This window comes from Camelus dromedarius, chromosome 17 (assembly GCF_036321535.1).
Source record: "Camelus dromedarius isolate mCamDro1 chromosome 17, mCamDro1.pat, whole genome shotgun sequence".
Lineage (NCBI taxonomy): Eukaryota > Metazoa > Chordata > Mammalia > Artiodactyla > Camelidae > Camelus > Camelus dromedarius.
The window spans coordinates 27,235,719-27,253,000 of NC_087452.1; the positions used below are offsets into that span (position 1 = coordinate 27,235,719).

General features: G+C 48.8%; 1 protein-coding gene across 3 annotated transcripts in view; it reads right to left on the minus strand.

The window, feature by feature from the left end:
- FLNB (filamin B) overlaps positions 1-17,282 on the minus strand; it is a 128,651-nt gene that overhangs the window by 34,186 nt on the left and 77,183 nt on the right. For all 3 annotated transcript variants that reach the window (XM_064496384.1, XM_064496383.1, XM_064496382.1), the window contains exons 19-26: positions 12,645-12,762; positions 10,078-10,340; positions 8,245-8,842; positions 7,437-7,610; positions 6,495-6,657; positions 5,644-5,804; positions 2,326-2,493; positions 258-381 (exon numbers count right to left, since the gene is read on the minus strand). In XM_064496384.1, coding sequence (XP_064352454.1) covers positions 258-381; positions 2,326-2,493; positions 5,644-5,804; positions 6,495-6,657; positions 7,437-7,610; positions 8,245-8,842; positions 10,078-10,340; positions 12,645-12,762 — 1,769 coding nt within the window. The remainder of the gene's footprint in view (positions 1-257; positions 382-2,325; positions 2,494-5,643; positions 5,805-6,494; positions 6,658-7,436; positions 7,611-8,244; positions 8,843-10,077; positions 10,341-12,644; positions 12,763-17,282) is intronic.

A 17,282-nucleotide genomic window follows, 5' to 3' on the forward strand; every position in this document is an offset into this window, starting at 1 on the left:
AACATCAAGGCTAATGTACTTTAACACCTGTGTGGAGCACACAGGTTCTTGGTGATCCTGATCGAATGGATGGGTGGATGGATGGGTAAATGGGTAGATGAACAAATGGATACATGCATAGATGGATACATGGGTGGGTGGATAGATATATGAATAGGTGAATGGATGGGTGGGCCACCGGAGCAGTGCTGGTCAATCCTGCAAAAGGGTGGGCTTGAGGTTGGTCTGGATTCTTTCCCTAAGTGTCAGGAGCTTACCTGCGAGGGATCTCTTCATCAGCATATTTAACAGAGACCATGTAAGGCCCCTCCTGGGATGGGGTGTAGGTCACTGTGTGTGTGCCATCCCCATTGTCCACCACGTTCACCGGCTCCACCAGACCTGAGAACAGAGGTGAGAAGTCTGAGGAACTACCTGGCCCCCACTTTACTCCACCCTGGGCTGAGTTCAAAAACGGTCACATTCACCTGTGACAGCTATTGGTTTTCACTGATGAGTAACACAAAGGAGAGCAGGCCATAATCAGAGGCCTAAGAAATCACAGGAGACAGGATCCCCAATTCACGGTTGCAGAGATGACCCTAAGAGAGACCTTAAGCCTTCTGTTGGCTGAAGTACACTCAGTTGGACCTAGAGTATAATTAAGGAGACTGCCTGCACTTGTTGCTGGAGGGCGTACGGCGAAGATGCACGTTGCAGACATGCTGTATCCTTTCAAGCTTGGGATGTGGCAATTCTACTCCAAAGCCAAGAAAGGGCCAAAGAGTCCAGAACTCTGAACAGAAAAATTAAACCAATGGGCTGGCCAGTCGAGACTTGTATCCACCTTTATCAAAGACCACAATGGCGCCAGCATGCTGGATGCAGGTGCAGGGCAGGTGAGGGTGCCAGTCTCATGCGGGGTGAGTGGCCTCTCAATGTGATGCCTGCGGGGGATGGTTAGAAATTACGTTAAAGCATAATCGAGACATGCTTTAAGATTGATGGACTCTAGATCCCAGTTCTAAATACGAGTGTCAAGGATGGGACAACTGCAGGGTAGACTAATCAAAGTGTGGCATACTCATTAAGCAAAGCAGATGAGGCAGGTACGAGGCAACTCCAGAGGTAAGGCCAGCAAGAGGCATGCGGGTTACGTAAGTCAGAGCAGCAGCCGACAGGAAAATGCAGATCTGTCCCCATAAAGGTACCCTTGGGGTCACGTTTAAAGAACTCTGAAATGGCTTCGAGGGGATGCGTCATGACTGGGAATCCGTCTCATCAGCTAAAATTAAAAGGCTGCTACTGCATTGTCCTCCGAAACAGGCGCAGATATCTGAGTAAAGCTTCTCTCTCTTTTCTTCCTGCCCTTGTGTGCGCGTGTGCTCTGTCTGTCTCTGTCTCTCTCTCTCTCTCTCTCATACACACACACACACACACACACGTATGTCTTAAAGCTCAGTAACTTAGTGGAATCAGATTCCAGCCCTATGACCTCACTTCCCCCAAAACCACTTCAGCCCTGAGCTTCAAAGGGCATAACCTCCCACTGAACCCCACTGAGGAGAAAGTTCCTCTTCAAAGAAGGAAGAACCTCATTTGCCACTTCGATGAAGCCAAGAACCTATCACTGAGGAAAAATCCAGATAATTTAAGAAATTAGTCAGAGAATGGCACATTTTAAATGCTGGAAGAGGGAATGTGGTCACCTACATTTCAGGTAAATAAAATGAAAAGGTACGTTTCAACGCACGTCCGCGCTTTGTCCCAAAATGGCCTGCTAGCCTTACCAAACCCAAATTCCAGGCTGCAAAAGGGCAGGCCAAACTGCCCACAAAGCCCATCCCCCAGGAGACGTCCCCTCTCCAGGGAGTTGGGACAATGACCAAGCTTTGTGCTACATGGGCTGAGTATTGGTCATTTCCAGAAATTTGGGGTACATTCCCACGTGAGCACTAAGGCAACTTGAAGAGAGTTATCACCTCCAAACCCTCCACCCACCCAAATCCAGACCCATTCCAGTCACCTCACAAATGCTGAAACACATAACGAAGCAGTTGCAACAATTTTATATGTAAGGGCCCAAACACTAGCTTCATCTTGCTACTTTTAAAAAAATAGAAAATTTAAAAAGACATTTAGGGCCATGTTACTAAATGGGGGAGAAGGCAGGCCACTAGAAAAATAAACTCGTACTGTTCAGCTAGAATATGAAGCAGTAAAGTAATTTAAGAAAGTTAACATTGAGTTCATGACTGAACTCAAAAGCAAAGTGTCTGCTCTTGGTCGTGGCTGCCTCCGTCCTGGGCAGGTGAGTATCGGCAGGAAAGCAGGATGTGTACTTACCTCGTGGGCCCAGGACCCTCACTTCCAGGGGGGCCAGGCCAGCCTTGCTACTGTCCACTGTGAAGGACTGCAAGATGTGAGCTCGGACACCAGAGCCCAGACCTGGGCCAGCGATCTTGACCTTGCTGGGGTCCACGACATCCTTCACGGGAACCCTGAAGGGGCTGCCTAGAAAAGAGGTCACAGGATTCTAAGTGCAGGCCCCCTAGCAGCTGGAGACTCGCCTTGTGTGCACCCAGAACCGCACCGTTGCTCCACCCAGGCCCTCGGTTATGCCAGCCCCAGTCAGCTCCTCCTGCCTTGCTGTGTGTGCACCCATATGCACCCACTATGTGCAGGCAAGGTGCCAGGTTCTGGGCCCGGAGTGGCTAATGGCCCTCCAGGAACGCACGATGCGGGAGAAGGATGAGGTAAGTCAGTCACTGTAATATCACGTATAACACATAGGGGACCCATGTACAAGGTACTGGTGGAGCATTCAAAAGGCAATGAATCTGGTCCTTGGGAGAACAGATAAAACTTTCCAACAATATCCGAAACATGAGAGTGAGCAGGCATTTCCCACATAGGCAGATGGAGAAGGGTTTGAAGCAGGGGGATTGGCACATGAAGAGGCCTGGACCTGAGGGAGGAGACATGAGGCTGAAGGAAGACGGTGAGCAGCAGAAGGAAGGCATGGAGAGGACTGCAGAGAGGTGGGCAGGCCATGCTGTCCACATCCACATCCCCTCCCACAAACTGCTCCTCAGGGGCCCCTGGAACCCATCCCTACAACACGGCCAGCACCTCCCCACCGCACATAGCCTTCCTGGTTCCCTGACAACTGGATGAAGCCTTGCTTTCTCCCGGAGTGTAAGCTGTGGCTCCCCCTGCACGGCTGACCCCATGGATGACACTGGGGCCCTCTGCCTCTTTGAGGGTATTGAGTTTAAAGACTGGTGAAACATGGAAAAGGCAGGGAGATTGGGATTTGTGAGGAAAGCACTCAACACAGAAACGAGGGCTGGGCGAGGACCCTCGTGAGATTCCCCAACCAAGGGAGATCAGTAAGACCTACTCAGAGATGAGCCAGAAACAGGAGCCCCAGCTCCCCAGCTCCCCAGCACCATGCCTCAGACTGCCAAGTCCATCACCAAGTGGCAACATGTATCTCTTGCAAGAGTCCTTGTGCTCTCCATAAAGCCTGGAAAAGTTAATGATGTCTACTGTCATGTAAGCCGAGGTTTCTCTGCTTTGCATCCCAAAAAGTTTGTAAACTGTAGAATCAGGGACGATAAATTACAAAGACCATACAAAGAACCAAGGACCTGGCTTTTTAACAAAGGTTGGGCTTCAATGGCATCTGTTTTTTCAGCCAAGTGAAATAAATGGCTGACCCTGGCAAAGTTGACACCGCATTCCGTGCTGGAGTTGAGTGAAATGAAAGGGAGTTTTATTTGATAGACAACTGAGGAGTTCAATGTCAACAGCTGACAGCAATGGACTACCTTTGAGGCCAGTCTCCAAGTCACAGCCTCCAATGGACACTGTCTGAACTTAGTATGAGAGCAGTCAAGAACCAACAATATAACTTGAGCTTCAGAGTGGCAGATACCAAGCAATGGATGCCACTGTTCTGTGCTGTGTCCCAGGCAGACATCATCAGTCAATCACAGCAGCCTTTCTGCCTAATGCATTCATCTCAGTCGATCCAGTGGTGGAAACAGCCACGACCAACAGACCACAGCAGACCCACCAGAGGAAGCCGGCATGCCATTGCGGGTAAGACAGGATACCCTGTTAAAAATAACCCCACTATGGGTTTGTGTCAGGCCAGGAAAAACTAGGCTACTACGTAACCTACCAGAATTTCCATGAAAGCAAATCAGAAGCTACCAGGTTGCTGAATGTTTCACAGCAGAACCTTATGAGTTACCTTAGCTGTGAAGCCTGACACTAAGAACAACCAAGCAACACTTTTACTGGATGACTCTGCCTGGGAAAGTTCTGAGGTCAGCATTTGTCTCTAGGAGGCAACAGAGCCTGAAAAATAAAAGAGGCACCATCTACGTCTGATGAAAAAATGCCAAACGGGCCTCTTTCTGTTGTTTTGCTTGACGATGGCCATCTGCCTCAAGCTCGAGGGTCAGCCACAGGGGCCCAGCCTCTCACTCACTGCTGCAAGGGGAATTCCAAAGCTGATAGCATCTACCAGACTTTCTCAATAAAGTCAAAATAGTTCTGTTGCCTCAACGACCAGGAGATGGTCATCTCCACTGCTGTCTGCCTGGCGGGAGCCGCCAGCTCATCTCCTTCTACCTTCTCTCATCCCACATTGCACTTGATAAGGAGAAAGAGGAGACAGGAGACAAGAAAAGCGTGTGGTCAATGGACAGTCCAGCTTCCTGAAGTCAATTCAGAAACATGAAGGTAGGGGCCTCAGCCTGCCCCTTCCCCTCTGGGTCTCTCCCTGGCTTATGGCCTTTGGGGCAAGAACAACACTGACCCACGAGAGGCTCCTCCCATTCTCACAACACCTGAGACAAGGCACATGCTGATTCAGGAGCAGCCCTCGAGCCCTTAGACTTGCACCCACACCATACCACACACTCACCTACCCTTCTAGGTGTGTGCTGGGTGGCGATCAGTTCATTAAATAAACAGAACCAGAATCTATGGCGACTCTCCTGCTGGAGCATGAAAGGTGGAAGACCGTTCACTGCTGAAGTCAGATAACTTTTTTAAATGTTCGAATCATTTACAGCAGTGGTTCCCAACCAGGGGTGATTCTGTTCCCTAGTGGCTATCTGGCAACATTTGGAGATGTTTTTGGTTGTCACAAAAAGGGCTACTAAATACCCTACAGGAAATACATAACAGGATTATTATATTATTCCCTTTATATATCAAGCATATATACATCATTTAATAGAAGTTGATAAGTAAGAATTTGAGTTTTTGTATCTTTATGAGCTACCAGGACTGTCAAAGGAAAACAGAAAACAAGCCACATGTATAAGATGAATAAGAACTAACCACAAAATAAAGTGAAGATTTTCAACTTTGTAAAGAATCAGCTTTCCTTTAAACTACAGTCTAGGTCCTCCAACCCATGAGTACCCATTTTCAGTCAAAACGCCAGGCCAACGCTTTTTGCCATACTACAGGTCCTCCTAAGATGAGAGTTGGGATTTTCTTGGAGATGCAGCCCTAAGGAACATCTCCCTCTGCAGCTACTGCAAACATCAGTCTTCCCCATTCAGAGAGAGAAGCAAATTCAAACCTGCTTTCATGAAAAAACCAATTAATCTTTGCGTTCCTTTCAGAAGGACAGCTTACCAGGGATGTGGGATCCTCCATATGTGATATTCACATCATAATCCCCAGGAGCAAAGGGGACGTACTCAGCGCTGCAGCTGCCATCTTTGTTGTCTCTGCAGTTTATCTTTGACTCGGATGGTCCCTCGACAGTTATGCCAAGACCCCCAATTCCTGCCCCTCTGCAAAGTGCGGAAAAGAAAGCCAAGTTGTACCAGTGGTTCATGCCAGTCTGCTTATTGCCAACATTCATTTAAAATCCCTCTATAAACTATCCCATTGAGACAACCAGACTGAATGAATGAGACACCTCGCACACAGGGCATTTCTCAACAGTGTAACAGAAATAAAAACAGCTTTGATCCCTCCTTTCCAATGCTTATCCTTTGTTGGTTTTTCTTATCTAATTGCACTAGATGGCTTTGAAAGTACATTTCAGCTATGTGACTTGTGACCATTTTTTTTTTTTTTGCTAGAAGACAAGATTTTTCAATTCTAATAGGAATATTTCTACTATTTCACTGAAATATGAAATGGGCTCTACATTTCTGCATTATCAAGTTAAGGAGCTTCCATCTATTCCTGCTTTGCTCAGCAGTTTTATGACGATTATCAAGTGCTTTTTGGTACTTTTTAAAGCATCTTTGGTCTTCCTCTGCAAAGAAAAGTCACTGCAAAAGATAATATCTCACATATTAAACAAAAAACAAAAAGACAAAAAAAACAAACAAACAAAAAAAAAACACCTCTCAAAAGTTGGGAGACCGTGACACATATGGAAGATACACCTATAAAACTTCTTGAAAGGAGTTAAACTACCTAGACCTACTCCTTTTTCAGAGTCAACACACAGATCCCAGGGCCTTGCTCACCTGGTAACCACGGTGAAGACATTGGGTTTGTTGGTAAAGGCCTCTTTCAATCCAGGTCCTTGAGCTTGAACCCGAGACGGCTGGCAGCCTTCGGTTACAGCCACTTTGAAGGGACTGTTTGGGACAGGCACATCATCGTATGTCACCTCCACCACATGGAGGCCTGTTCAAAACAACAAAAGAAACGTATTTGCATAGCAGTCAACTGTTTCTGGGAAATGACACTCTGGCATTCAAGTCTATGTGCTATGCCAAGTTATTTGAAAGGAACAGGTTAAATACCAATGTTGGCTGGTATGGTTTGATTTTTTTAAAAATACAAACTATGCTTTTGTTCACTTGGCAGTGATATACCACCACCACCCACCCCCAATGTACACACAAGAACTCTCCTCCAAGCAAATATCACCAAGTATATATTCAAGACAGGCATCTTAAACACACTATTCTGATTTGAGAAAACTCCATCTAGTCACTAACCAAAAGACAAAGAGAAATTCATGAAATAGAATAGACACACACCCACAAAAAGAGATTGAAAATACCTATACCAGAATGTTTAGGAATTAAGCATCCAGGGAATGAGGATATATGGTGCTTTTATTTTTTCTTTTTATGTTTTTACGATTTCTCAAAATTTTTAATATTCAGGAAATTTTTTAAAAATTGCACATATGAGCAACATGCAGTGACATCACCCCATAACCTGCTCAGATGAGGCTGAGGCTAAACCCAGCCCAAGAAGCACACAACAGGGCCAGCATGTCAGACACTGAGCAGGCAGGTGGCTCTGCTGGGGCAGGCAGTTTCCACATTGCCCTGTCTCTTTGCATGTGCTCCTGCTGAGACGGGCAAAGCACAGGAGGCAGCACCAGTCACTGGGAGGAAATGGCCCAGCATAGCTTTGATCAAGGGTCTTATTCCAAGGAGAAGTCAACTCACCTTTTTCAAAGGGCGTGTACTCCACCTGGTAGGTCCCATCAGCATTGTCCGTGACGAAACACTCAGTGGAGGCCCCTGAGGGGTTGGAGATGTGGGCCTTGATGTGGTCGCCCCCAACCTGTGTCAGGGGTCGCGAGTCGACTGTGAAGTCGGTGGTGGCTTCACGAAACACACCTGCAGAACAATCACACAGATAAGAATGTCACCAACACCTTGGATCCAGAAGGAAACCCAAGAGCCAAGGTTCTTGGCACTTTGGAATACATATGTCTAATTTCAGTGGCAGCAGACAATGGGTCTCTTTGACACAAAAATCAGTAATATTCATGCCTCTCCACATCTCCTCCTGGCAAAAGAAGCTTTTTCCAGTGTAGCCTCAGCCAAGTGACACTTCTTGGGACAAAGGTGGGATCCAGGACAGGTTAAAGGGTGAAGACAAGATAGCGAGTGTGGTATTAGCCAGCATCACCTTCTATACTTTTCAGGTAAGTGCCAAAAATGTAATATGCTGAATTGAGACATAAAAATCTAGATTTCTGGTTTTGCCAGAAAAAATGGGAGAATCTGCTGACAGTGCTGGGAGCATGAAGAAACAGAAAGCTGGGGCTGGGCAGCAGAAACACCATGAGCTCACCCCTGCACTCTGGTCCCCTCTACCACGCCCTGATGCACAGGCCACAGGTGAGTTTCCTTCCACCTCGTCCAGCCCCTGTAGGCACTTGAATTTGCAGCTTTGGCTCTCTGAATTTCTGGTGACCCCTAATCCCATGTTACTTTGGCAGCCCCCACTCTTTTTCAAGAAACCCACCTTTTCCTTCTATCCCTGGCCCAAAGACCTTGACCCTGCTGGTGTCCACGGCAGGCTCCACCTTGACGCGGGCGGGGAAGTGTGGCACCAGCTCCCCGCCATATTTCATGGTCAGCGTGTACATGCCAGCGGTCAGGGGCACGTAGGTCACCGCGTAGGTGCCGTCCTTGTTGTTCTCGATACACACTTCAGCTTTGGCTCCTGAGTCCGAGACAGCTTCCAGCCCCAGGGCCCCGGGCCCCGCTTCCGAACAGTCAACGCTCAGCAGCCCGGCCTCGCCCACCTTCCCGTGCTCCAGCCCTGGGCCCGACGCCACGACTTTAGAGGGATCAAACGGCATTTCAATGTCGGCTTTGAAGGGAGACCCAGGTATGTGGACTTCTTCAAAGAGAATGTTGACGAAGTACTCCCCGGGCTTGGTGGGGAGGTAAGAGACGGAGCATGTCCCATCGCCGTTGTCCGAACACTCAATCTTGGCCTCGCACGGCCCTTCGACTGTTAGGCCCAAACCTCCAGTTCCAGCTCCTTTGGTGTCGATGGTGAACTCGGCAGGCTTGCCCACAAGACCGCCTTCAAGGCCAGGACCGTGGGCCTTCACCTATTCGAACAAAGAATAAAAGTCAGACTCTGCCCAATGCTGGTATCGCTGCTCGGCCAGCACCATTTTCAACACCCAAGCCTGCTGTCAGCACTGAACTGCATCTCGATGAAGTGCTCCTTCTCCCTGGGGCCTAACTTGTGTCACACACACTCACCCATGCCACTCAGTTACAGCCACACGTAGTGGATGCTGCAAATGGCAGAGGAAGGCAAGCAAGGCTGTGAGCTCATTCAGCACAGCAGGGCACAGCAGAGGTCTGGCTTCCCTCTCTCCTGCCAGGCTCAGCTCAAGGGCTGGAGCTAGAAATCTTATATCCAAGGCAACGAACACAGTCAGGTTTCCTGGCTTGAGTGCTCACAGAATGGCTTTCACGGACCTCGCTCTTGCCTTGGCTGCTACACCTCCCTCGACAAATTCTGCATCATCAAAAACCAAACTGTGATAGTGGATACGTGTTATACATTTGTCCAAACCCATAGAGGGTGCACACCAAGAGCGAACTCTCTTGTCAACTATGGACTTCACGTGACAGTGATGTTGATGTAGGTTCATCACGTATAACAATGCACCGCTATGGCGGGGGCGGTGATAATGGGAGGTTATGCATGCGAGGGGGAAGGGGGCAGGTGGGAAATCTTTGTGCCTTCCTCTCAATTTTACTATGAACTTAACCTTGCTCTAAAGAGTAAAGTCTAATAAAAAAATTAAAAAATAAACTAAAGGAGGGGATGAAGCTTTCATCTCTGATTCAACAAATGAGAGAGGGTTTGGTACAACTCATGCTGTTGAGAACACCAGAAAATCTCTAAAACCCTTGATTCAGGGATATCAATGGAGGAAATGATAATGGGAATAACATATTTTTATGCTGCATCATAATAGCTTCTGTAGGAGGGGCTCACTGTGTGTGCCAGATGCCAGACCACAGGCTCCACGCCCACCATCTCACCTCACCCTTACAGGCTCACTTTGAAGTGAGGACCGTTATCCTGCTGACAAATGAGGGAACAGAACTCAGGGAGAGGAGTCCCTCACCAAAGCCTCGCAGTCAGAGCAAGAGGAGCAGGGGTGAGATCCAGCTGCTGAGGGGGCCCCTCACACTGAGTCGTAGGAGAACCGACTTTCATCACAAAACAATTGTCTCAAAGTCTCTGCCAGGCAGAACCAGAGAAGGACCATGGTGTTACATTTACCAACAGGGGACAAGTTCTGGAACAAAAACGAAAGCTAACCTTGGTGGGATCGGGAGGCAGCGAGGCCTCCACTGTGTAGGGGGTCCCGGGCACGGGGTGTCCATCGTAGGTCACGTCGACGGCATACAGCCCCTCCTCCCGAGGGATGAACTTGGCCGTGCTGCTCTCCCGGCCAGCCACGGGCGCCACCAGACACGGCACAACCTTCCTCGAGGGGCTCAGGATGGTCACGTCCAGCTTCCCCTGGCCTCCCGCCCCTCTGGTGTCAATGGCGAACTCTTGATCCTTCCCAACTTCGACTCCTGGAAAAGGGAGACAAGCCAAGGGGATGGGCTGACCCTGCAAGCAAGAACACAACTGAGGGGGAGAAATGACAGTTCCCTGGACATGGGGCCTGTTTTCAGCCTCTACACAGACAATGGCTGATGCACCACAAGAGGCAAGAGTGAGTAAGAGCAATCAGCATTCTGTCCTCAAGCACAAGCAATACAAGAATTTTAATTAATTACTGGTAATAACAACAACAGCCATCATTCACTGAATGCACTTTATACACCAGGCACGAGGATGGCACACCACCTCCTTTCATCACAACCGTATAGGATATATATTAGTAGCCAATGGCTTTAAAAGACGGGGAAACTGAGGCTCGGGGGGGTTAAGTGACTTGCCCAGGGTACACACCCAGCAGACCACAGAGCTGGGACTCAAACCTCAATTTACTTGACTCCACAATCTGAGTTAAGTTATAACCTGACACTGCCCTCTCTTCTTTATTTACTTTTGGTGTTAACTTTGTATCAAAACACTCCCAGAAGCCAATGTTTTATTTACTGATTCTTGGCAGCAAGCTCAATCCTACAGCCAAGAAGGCAAAAGTCGCAGAGCTGGCCAGTGCGGGGGCACGGAAGCAAGTCCTGAGAACTGACTCTCTGTACCATGCTGATACTTGAAAGGTCTTTGCAAAGCAGGGCCACAAAAGGCCCATGTGTTACATTTGACAAAAACAAGGAAAGGACTCTGAACCAAAACAAAAGCACTGTGGGCCTACGGCCCCCACCACAACCCAGGGAAATCCTGACTTGGGAGATACAGGGCCTGCCGAGATGAACAGCATCGGACCTTGGCTGCTACACCTCCCTCGACAAATTCTGCATCATCAAAAACCAAACTGTGATAGTGGATACGTGTTATACATTTGTCCAAACCCATAGAGGGTGCACACCAAGAGCGAACTCTCTTGTCAACTATGGACTTCACGTGACAGTGATGTTGAGCAAAGAGGCCTTGGAGCTCCATGTCCCAAAGACTTTTTCTAATTGACATCATGCTTTTTCTGGTCTAGAGTCAAACCCTTCAGTGTCTTGGAGAAAAGGGACATGTAAAGGATTGGACAGTGACCGTTCTTATACTCAGAGCTGGCTGCTCCCCCAAGGACAATGGCCAGCATTAAGTTCTCGCTTCAGAGCCCCCTGAGCTGGGAGCTGGCCTCATTCACAACCTGTACGCTTGGGTCACAAGGCAACGAAGGAGCTCGCTGATGGTCCCACCAAGACCTGGAGAAGCCGGCACAGGTGGAACATGGCGCCTGGCCTGGGAGTATGCCCTGAGCCCCACGTGACCCTGAAACCAGGAGAACGTGTGCTGGTGAGGTGTAGCCAGGCTGCGGCCACTGGGCAGCTAAAGCCAACGAGAGGACGTAGACGTGAACATTATCCAAGATACACTGACGCAGAAAGGCAGGCTGAAGATGTACGGGTGTAGTGAGGTAACATGAGTGCAAAATAAATACTGCCAAACGTCTTCTGTGGCACGTAAGCAAGTGCAGATGGAGAAAGAAGACGTGGAAGGACAGAAACGGAACTGGTAAGCTCGGCAAAGTCAAGGGAGGGGGAGGGGTGATGGTTAAAGCGGAATTTGCTCTTAACTGTGATGTGTTTTAGATGAAAAATGGATTTAAAATACTACTTGTGTCAAAAATAATTTTACGAACTTGGGGTTAAGTACATCAATGTTCATATTATACTAGTCTCTTTAACCTTTGTATGCTTGAAATTTTTCCGAATTAAAAAAAGTTAAATGAATGACATGAGCTTGTGCTAATAAGATACCTAATAAGCTAAAGGAATATTTGAATGGGGTGGTGGGGTGCATTGCAGTTGTGGTTTCTGGGTGCCAGGGAGTTGGCTTTTATGATTGACTGCTGACTCTGATGTGGATTCAGTGGCCAAGGATAGTTGGCACAATAGAATTCGTCAGAAAGTGACATACTCCACCTTCCCTTTGTCATAAAAGCCTCCCACCGCGATGCCAGCAGTTACTGAGGGCTGACTACAAGCTAGTCCCTGAATTCTTAGCTCACTGAATCCTCACAATATTCCTTTGAGTCTTCTTCCCACACCCTCCACCGTACAAATGAGAAAAGGGTGGCTCGGTGAGGTTAGGGGACAGGTAGGGTCACAGAGCTACTCTGCAGCACGGCCCTAATTCAAACCCCAGTCTGTCCAACTGCACTGTCTCTTAAGTCAGAAGTTACTTCTCTGTGCACTATATTTTGACAGCTTTCTAACTGCTCTTCGATTATCTCCCTCCATTCACACACTTACTGTTTTCCAGCCCGTTGATTTTTATCCTGCTCAGATCCAGTGGAGCAGCCACGCCCACGGTGAAGGGGCTCTTAGGGATGGGGTCACCACCGTAGGTAACCAGAACCTGCATGTTGCCCTGGAACGAGAGAAAAGCGAGGACACGTTTGGATACCAACATACCAATTTGGTGTTTCAACCTGCCTTCGGGTCTTTCATTCTTCCCCAAGACACAGAGTATGTGCCTCCAGGCAATTTAGAAAGCATCTCAGATATTTCTCTAAGTTTTGGGGCCCATGGCAAGAAGGACAGAGAAATCAGATTGAAAAAAAGAGCAATGACAGGGACAGCTTAATAAGCATACCATTTTCGTGCTTTTTTTCTTTCATCCCCGTGTTTGTGCTTTTAAGTTTCCTCACTTCAATCTCAAAACAGTCCTAAGGGGTGGTTGCCTGTCATTTCCACGTTTCCAGGAAAGGAAACTACAGCTCAGAGAGGTAAGGTTACTTGCCCCAAGTATGAGAGCTGGGCCTCCCAAACCCATGTCCTGGCTGCTCTGCCACACCACCTCCCCGCCCAGCACATCCCCGACCCTGGCCATGGGCAAAGCAGGGGGTCTGGGGGCCTCTGATGGAACAAAACCATTTTTTTCCATGGCCTAGGAATTGATTTCAGGACACCAGGCTGGGAAAGGGATTTGCGAGTTTGCCTGAGGCAGTTATGAGACCACTGCACAGTATCTAAACTCCCGCATCTAAGTCAAGGAAAGAAAAGTTGCCAGTGTAAAGGCAGGCTGCGCCTGTGGGCTTGGCAGGCCCCTCACCAGCAGCCCTGGTGGTCTCAGGGGTGCGGCACGGCCAGTCCCGGCCCACTCACTGCTGGCTTCCGCTCTCCACGGTCAGCTGAGTCCCCGCCCTCCAAACCAAAGCTCCATGAAAGCTCACAGCTGTCTCAGTAGATTAAGGTCCCCCTCACCTCAACTGTCTGGGCATCACATAAGAGGACGTGGGAGGGAAAGCAACAAGGGGGCGGGGCGATGATTCCTGCAGGAATACAGAGGGCTCCTTGGAATTCAGCCCCTGCTGAAAGCTGTCTCAGATCAAGTGCTAAAAGGGAGTAGCTTTTGGCCTGTGAATATTTTCTCACATTCCTTTTGTAATAAAGAAGAGGGGGGAAAGCCAAGACAAAAATTGGTTGCATCGACGAAGGAGGGAGGATTGATTTTCCAGGATGCATTCACACTGCACCCAAAACCAGTGGGCCCTGCCTCCAGAGTGTAACACCTCATGGTAAGATGTATGCGGATCCCGCTCAACGCATTAGGGACTCATTTGTTGCTTCAGCCACCATGGCATTCCGAACGGTGTGCCCCTAAACCCCTAACTCCTCCAAAGCCTCACAACGAACCAAGAATCCTGGAAGAACCTTCCCCACCACCCACTGCAAGTTTCCTGACTGCTTCTCTGGAGTGCCAAAGCAAAGAGGGGAGACCTCTCTTTCAGTTAAGCCCCTGCCCCATAAAATAAAGCACAGTCTCATCCCCAGTCATTAAAAAAAAAAACTCAGGTAGGACATGAACTCTACCTTGAATACCCTAACAAAGAGGAGGGAGAAAGCTTAGGGGTTTACATCTGCGATGCTCAGTAGCATTTTAAGATTTCCCCTGAGCCCCCAGCCAAGGAACAGCCTGTGTTTTCCCCAGAAAGCTGGGAAGTGAGGAATGTCTGGGCAGTGACCAACGGTGCATTTCACGGATGTTGCTGCTTTTATTCTCTTCTCTACCATGTTTCTGAGACGCCAGTCTCATTCCATATGAGACCTTTGGGACAGGACCGAGAGAGCCATGTACAGCCCCTCCTCCAGGGACCTGTGACAGCCAGGGCCACCAGCAGTAGCGACATGTCAAGGGAGGCACTGTTACCCTGTGAGGCTCAGTGAGCTCCTGGGGCTTCTGAAAGGTGCCACAGCAGCACGTGGAGTTTTCAATCCCAGGGGCTCCTGACTCAGCACGTCAGGGAGCTGCTGCCGCCAGCTCCTCAAACCCAGTGTTTGGGGACGCTTGGGGTGAGAAACTACAGTCACTGAGGCACAGACAACCAAAAGCATGGAAGGCCACATCCTCGGGGGAAACTGGCGTTGCTTCATGGCCTGCCTATAAAATCAAGCCTCTGTCTGACCCCTGCGAGGGTCTTCAAGCCCCAGCCCAATGAGTCCACATCCCTCTGAGGCCAAAAGTCTTACCAATGTCTTTTGACAAGAAATAATAGGATCAACCAGCAACACCTATCCCTGGCCCCCTGCAGGCAGGCGAGCTGTGGCCCAGGGCCCTGCAGGGGACAGCAGCCGCCCACAGGTGTCAGGGCACAAAGAGCCAGCAGCCAGGCGGGGGCTGCGGCTCCTCACACAGCAGCCTGCACTCGGAGGGTGCACTGCTCACCCTGAGCCAGGACCCACCCTTGTCTCTCCACACCCTCAACAGCTGCATTTCTGGGAAGTTCCAGCCTCTGAATTCCTAAAGCCACCACAAGAAGGTGTGCCTGTGGGCGGCAGCCTGCAGAGGATCCCTGCCTGTGTTGGCACAGCTTTTTGGGTTGACCCAAGTTTCCTAACCACATCCAAGAGCAGAGCTCAAAAGGCACCCTTATTTAGCCCAATGTTGAGCTGCTCTTCAGAAAAGAGAGTTCAAAGTAGAATGAGGATGTGCCGGCCCCACTCTCCTACCAGATTACAAGGATCTCTTGTTGATTCTGCTTGTAAGGTGAGGCTCCACTTCCTTTATTCACCCACTCAGACACAAATCCATACAAAGCACATAAAGCATCAGGCCCTGTGTATATATATATATATGTGACACCCCATCCTGGGGAACTCACAGTTCAAGAAAAGATATTTAATCTGTTTCCTTTGCCATAGGGAAATAGGCAGAGTTGCAAATTGTCCAAATAATGAAGCAGTCAACCTCACTTTAAACAACAAAGAAGAGGTACCATAAAGTCATCACACCAGAGGCAGGTGTGACAACAGACTGACAGCATTTGGACAAAAGCCCGAAGGGGCCACTAAGCATGCTGACAGCCCTCATGCTGGCTACAATCAGAGAAATGTATGAACTTGACCTTGGGGTGACTCTGGAAAAAGGCACCTTCCACTCCAGCTTCATTTCAAATGTGACAAAACAGGACCTGGGTTCCCAACTTCCACCTCTGCCTCAACTGGCAGCTGGGGCCATCCAGGGTGATGGATTTTGAAGCCCTTTCTGAGAGTGAGGGTCAAAACCTGAGCCTGTCCTGATGTCTGCAACTTACTTTCTGGCAGCTCAGCTGAAACACAAAAAGGTGTATGTGTATATAGGATGAAGTAAGGGTCTCAAAACATTTGTGGAAGAGTCTATGATCTTGTGATCTTGACCAGCGTGCATGGTCGTGCTTTCTGGTACCTCCTCCTACAGAATGTGAGAATTAGCAATAAAGATGCCATCGAGCTAGTGCTGTCAGTGGTAAGACTCCCACCAGCCCTGATAAGCATCAGTAGGGAAATGATTACCTACTTAGCACTGAGCCCCCTTATGAGAAGACGGTATTCATCTACAAAAGCATCAGTTTAACCGTTACTAATAATGGACCCTTGTTGGGGTAAAAATAAACCACAGGAAGAAGCACATCTGGAGATAAGAGGCCACACAAGAACCTGTCCCAGAGAACCTCCTACTGCCAGGGAAGTTCTCATAGCAAAGATTCCACCTCCAGGCATATGTACCCCCAGTGCAGGGGGACCCCTACACCAATCCCTCCTCCTCACTGTACCCCTCATTCTTCCCCATACACCCCGGCCAGGTCCTCACTGAGAAGGCCCCAGGCAGGAGTGATGCTTCTCCAGCAGTGCATCTGCAGAAAACATCGCCCTTCTTCTCTCACAAATGGCATTTTTCACAGAGGGGGACTCTTTTCTTCAAGAATGAAGGAATCTCAGGGGTCTGGAGTGACTGTCTAGAACACTATGCGTAAGTAGCAGAACCCAGGCTTTTCTGCAGGGATATGCGTTCCCCAGACCCTAGAGGTGTGGATGGACACGAAGCCAAGGAAATAAACATGAATTTGTACAAAGAGGTATTTTAGGCCCTTATTGCTTAAAATAGTCAGAGCAAAGCAGACTGGATGGCAAAATCCTGTCTGTACTTCTCTATTTTGTAAAACGGAATAATTCAGTGCCCAAAATACTATTTTGGGCCTGAGAGGCTCTTTGAGAAAGACCCCACTACACCACCTCGTAAAAAGGATAAACTAAGGTAAAAGGGCCAGCACGGACAAACAAAGGTGTGGCAATTCTTGCCCTGTGAGTAATTAATAAAAGACTAAACGGCAGCTGGTAAAGACGGGAGAATGTGTGTAAGAGAGAAGCAGGTATTAATATTAGCCTGAATTTCAAGAGCTCAGCGTTTCTCTGCTAAAACCTGAAGCAGAGGTGGGAAATTGGGGTGGGGAGACATGGCTAGCTTCCTGCTTACTCTTGGAGAATCCTTCAAGTCCTCCTGGCAGAACCAACCAGGCCTTTTGTCAGCGCTCTCAGGGAGGTGTAGAATGAAAGGGTGAATCTCCCAGAAGGGAGCACAGGTCAGAGCACAGATCATCCCCTTAATGTCCAAAGTGACCCAGCCCAGCA